The following is a 5400-nucleotide window of genomic DNA, read 5'->3' on the forward strand; positions in this document are numbered from 1 at the left end:
ATACTATAAGGGTTTTCACGTAACTTCAACGTGATTTTTTTTTGTCGTTACACTTTCACATTATTTTTACGTGTGTCACGTAAACCGGGCTTAGCGAGGAGAAAATCGGGGTTACGTGATTTTTCAGGTAGCATCAACGTGTGGATTATTTTGAGTGCAACATTTGTTTTGGTGATTCGATTATCCGAAGTGAAATTATTCCGAGTCCTTCGGATAATTGAGTCTGGACTGTACCACGCTTAAAAAAAACATTTCTTAATCCACCATTAGGTGGTTGGTGCCTTCCTCACATTTAAAAAGTAATTCCACTCCTAAGTTGTCCTAATCCAGATTTGCATTGTTTACGGTCTTACAGCTTATAGAGTAATCTACGTGCGTATGTATTGCGTGTACGTACACGAAAATAAAGTGAGGTTAAATTTTGTCAGCCAGCAAAACCAAATGATGCGCTAGTGTGCGTACGCGAAACGTCATAAAGCTCTATAGGGTTATTTACGTGCGCACGTACAGTCCAGACTCGAATATCCGAAGCCTCGATTAATCGAAGTTTCTATTATTCGAAATTTCGATTATCCGAAGTTCGATTATCCGAAGGTTTATATGGGACTCCATTTCAGTCAAATTTGAGTTGTTGATCACCTTTTAAAAAATAAAATGCATTTTTTCAATATTGCATCACCGCCATTTTAGCCGCTATCTTGGATTTAAAAAATCAAAATAATTTTAGCGTAGTTTAGAGGTCATACCTATGCTCAACAATCAAAAATTAGACAACGATATTTTTTTTTGTGATTCGATTATCCGAAGTGAAATTATTCCGAGGCCTTCCTATAATCGAGTCTGGACTGTATTGCGTGTACATACACGAAAAAAGTGAAGTTAAATTTTGACCGACCAGCAAAATCAAATGGCGTACGCGAAACGTCATAAAGCTCTATTGAGCAGACCCTTTTGAGGTTATGCAAAAAATCAATCTTTTTTGCATATTCAAAAAAAAAAAAACTATACTTCACTAATCATATATATTCATTGCCATTTGATTGTAACATTTTTTTCGAATCGCCCGTACTCGCCCCCATCCAAACACTCCCTCCCGTTAGGAATGATCGTCGCCATTTTTTGTTTCGTACAATCCATTCGGATACACCCACTTTTCTGTAGCTCCCCACTTTGCTCGCTCACTGCAACTTCGTAGCCACCCCCAGGTCTCCCACCATCAACGGCGTCGCCACGCCAACTAGACCAAACTCTCTCGTTCTTTCTCAGTTCAGCTTATGTACTACTCTTGCATTGAAGGAGTTTTCGCGCGCGCGTGCTCTTCTCAAACTTCCCATCAGCACGTGGTTTGCTGCGATCCGAGCGCCGGCTAGGCTGCAACGTGCAAGACACACGTATTGCGTACAAGCCGAAGCCGGTTGAGTTGATTTTTTAAGTCTTATCAAATCTCTGTTGAGTCCACTTTTTATGGGCAGACATTTAGTAATTGGCTATACATGAAGCAGCATGCACGTTCTTTGGGTGGTTCTCTTTGCGGGGTTTGTCGGAGTCCTCGGAGACGATATTTTTGACGCGGAAAGTTGCGGTTCTAGCTTCTACAATGAAACGATTCGTCGCCCGACGTTGGCTCGACTTCGCGAATTTCCGTGGCTGGCCCGGCTTGGGTACCAAAAATCACCGGATGTAGCGCCAGAGTTTCACTTTCATGGGACTCTCATTCATCGGTATTACGCGGTGACCACTGTTTTCGCGGCCGACTATCTTGGAAAGTCTTTGTAAGTAGGTTGTAGATTAGTTCGGGGAAGTCCCTTAAAGTACAACCAAATTTTTTTAGAATGTTCGTGCGTCTTGGCGATTATCACACGTCCGACGAAAAGGATTGTCAGGAATTTGACGGTGAAGAAATATGTGCTCCACCCCCGCAGGATATTCCTGTCCTTTACGTCGTGAAACATCCGGAGCACAACCGTCCCCGTATGTCGCACGATTTGGTTCTGGTAAAATTCCAACAACCGGCTGACCTAACTACCGAGTACGTCCAACCGATTTGCCTTCCCTCACCGAACCTACCTCTCTCCGAGGACGCCCCACTGTTCCTTTCCGCCTGGTGTGGCAGCGTCAAAACCGGCATCTCGGTAGTTCCCCGACAGTACCGGATGCAGCTCGCTCCCACAGCCGTCTGCACCGAGAAGCTGTCCCCGCATATCTCAATAACCCTGCACGAGTCGGAGTTCTGCGCTGCGCTAGATTTGCCCAAGGATTCCACCCTCCCCAAGGAGGTCAGTCTCCGGGGAAGTACCGGAGCGCCACTGCAGATGCTCGACCGTACCGGAAAACGGTTCCAGCTGGTGGGAATGACCTCGGTCGGCGTGAAGAATGCCGCCCGGGACGTTCCGTACGTGTTTACGAATGTTCTGCAGCTGAGCGACTGGCTGCGGTCGACGGTGAACCGGGAGGAGCAGAAACGGGCGGGGAAGCTGTGAACCAGAAGGTGGCGCGAACTGGTTTTGGCATCATCCGACGAGCCGGGAGAGAAGAATTTGCGACGATTGCGTCAATTAGTGGGGAGTGGAATTGTGAACCTGAGAGGAAATGATCGGTTTCGATTCGCCTGGTTGAGTGTGAAACAACACAAATAAAAATGCAGCTAAAAGTTGGTTTTAAACAGTTTTAAGTCCCTTTTTGAACCTTGAACCTCAACACAACAACAAAACATCGGGGAGACATCGAATGTATGTTTTTTTTTTTTCAAAAACTCTTAGGGCAGCGCAAATTTTATTTATAGTTTATTAGTTATAATGACTAATAAGTTTGATTTTTAAATTGGTAACACTCCCAAATGAAAGTTGAACAACTTGTGCCATAGCTCAAAAAGGGGAATTTTTGATCATCTAAAACATGTTAAAAAACAACAATTTCCAAAGAAAGTCGAATACAAAATAGGGTAATAGTAACAATCTGGATTACTATTTTTCACAGAAGTTTTAAGCCTGGGGTGCCCAACCTTTTAGCACTGCGGGCCAGATCTGATATTTCTGAAGTAGTGGCGAGCCGGAACAAATGTTTAATAAAAGTTTAAAAAGTTAACATTAATTTTTAAATTGTACTGTAATTGTTTTTGTTGATTGAAGTTAAATACCTTGATATCATTAACTAAAAAACATTTAAATTGCAAGTTTTTTTTTTAGTTTGAAAAATCAACGAGCCAAAATAAAATTTATTGAAACGAAATTTAGATTCAAATCTACTTTACAGATAAAAACTATTTTACCGGCACCTTTATTCGAATATCTTAACAAAATTGAAATGTTTTACGATTGATAATTTTAAAGACACGCCAATAATTCTTCGTATTTCTTAGAATTATTGAAGTTTATAAAAATATTTTTTATGCTCTTGAGCAGCTCTTTAAGAAATCGAACTTTTTTCTTAATTTTAATTTTTGGTTTTTTTTAATCCAGCTGAAACTTTTTTGGTGCCTTCAGTATGCCCAAAGAAGCCATTTGCATCATTAGTTTGTCCATATAATTTTCCATACAAATTTGGCAGCTGTCCATACAAAAATGATGTATGAAAATTCAAAAATCTGTATCTTTTGAAGGAATTTTCTCATCGATTTGGTGCCTTCGGGAAAGTTGTAGGTATGGATATGGACTACACTGAAAAAAAATAATACACAGTAAAAAACAATTTGGTGATTTTTTATTTAACTTTTTGTCACTAAAACTTGATTTGCAAAAAACTCTATTTTTTTTTTCATTTTTTGATATGTTTTAGGGGACATAAAGTGCCAACTTTTCAGAAATTTCCAGGTTGTGCAAAAAATCTTTGACCGAGTTATGAATTTTTGAATCAATATATTGGTCGTAAAAATTTTTCAACTTCATTTTTCGATGTAAAATCAAATTTGCAATCAAAAAGTACTGAAGTGAAATTTTCATTAAGTGCCCCGTTTTCAAGTTATAGCCATTTTTAGGTAACTTTTTAGAAAATAGTCGCAGTTTTCCATTTTTTAAAATTAATGCACATGTTTGCCCACTTTTGAAAAATATATTTTTGAAAAGCTGAGAAAGTTCTCTATATTTTGCTTTTTTGAACTTTGTTGATACGACCTTTAGTTCCTGAGATATTGCTATGCAAAGGTTTAAAAAGCAGGAAAATTGATGTTTTCTAAGTCTCACCCAAATAACCCACCATTTTCTAACGTCGATATCTCAGCAACTAATGGTCCGATTTTCAATGTTAACATATCAAACATTCGTGAAATTTTCCGAAATTTGGACACTCAATTTATTTATTGAGTATTTCATGAGGAGCCTTAAGGGCCGGTCATAAAACTATTTTGAAAAGCCGTCGCGGGCCGGATGAAATGGCTTCACGGGCCGGACATTGAGCAGGCCAGTTTTAAGCAATACCTTCAATTTCGCCGAAGACACCAAATCGATCAGAAAATCCGTTCTCAAGATACAGACTTTCGAATATTTCAATAGACTTCAACTAATGATGTGAAACGGGAGTGCCCAACCTATTGGCCCTGTTGGCCAGATCTGAAGCATGAAGCATTTCAAATTTTAGCATTTTTTATTTTAGCAATAAAATACCAAATTATCACTTATCAAAACAATATAATAAAAGTTCTTAGATGGCTGCAATCAGGGATGCCAGTTTGCCAGATTAATCTGGGAATGCCAGATTTATCAAGTGTCAGACAGAATAAAGATTCAATCTTCTCTGTGCGACAACTTTTTTTTTATTAAAATGAACGAATTTAATTTAAAATAAAAAAATGTGTTTTATTTAAAAAAAAGGAAATTCAACGATTTCGAGGTCATGAGATCAGTTAAACCATCTAAATTTTACAAACTCTTAAATCTATTCATATCCTCTCTACTCTCCACCATTCAGAATTGTTAGATTTTCGTCTGCAAGATTTTTCCAGATTTTTAATCGATACTTCAAATCGATTTTTCAAATTTTTACCTGGTAACCCTGGCCGCAACTCAAATTACAGTTTAATTCCAGGGGGCGTTGTTTTTCCTTTTTTCAGAAATATTTAAAAATGATTTCAAATTAACTAAAAAAGCGTTTTCAATTCTCAAATTGCCCTTAAATTATGTTTGTCGAAAAAAATTGTTGCTATCTAGAATAATTTTAAAGACATTTTTTTATCTTTTTAAAAATATTTGTTTAGATTTCCAATTATATCTGATAATTTGCTTTTTAATATTTTTTCTACCAATATTTTTACTCTGAAAATTAAAAATAATTATTCTCAAAATGCGACCTTGATTCTTGTTTGATTTTTTTAGTTAATATCACTGTTATTCAAATTAAAAAAAAAATCACTTTCATTTTGTTTATTTCTGGAGTTTTTTTTAAAAGGTCCAAGTAACCAAATTTCCA

The 5400-nt window shown here is 37.6% G+C and overlaps 1 protein-coding gene across 1 annotated transcript; it reads left to right on the forward strand.

The window, feature by feature from the left end:
- The first annotated feature begins 1480 nt into the window (after positions 1–1480).
- On the forward strand, positions 1481–2652 carry LOC120427169 (CLIP domain-containing serine protease B9-like). Its single transcript, XM_039592027.2, has 2 exons — positions 1481–1772; positions 1832–2652. Exons 1-2 carry the CDS (start codon positions 1504–1506, stop codon positions 2478–2480), a joined length of 918 nt encoding a protein of 305 aa, XP_039447961.1. The 5' UTR covers positions 1481–1503; the 3' UTR covers positions 2481–2652.
- Positions 2653–5400: the final 2748 nt, after the last annotated feature.

Source organism: Culex pipiens, chromosome 1, assembly GCF_016801865.2.
Source record: "Culex pipiens pallens isolate TS chromosome 1, TS_CPP_V2, whole genome shotgun sequence".
Classification (NCBI taxonomy): domain Eukaryota; kingdom Metazoa; phylum Arthropoda; class Insecta; order Diptera; family Culicidae; genus Culex; species Culex pipiens.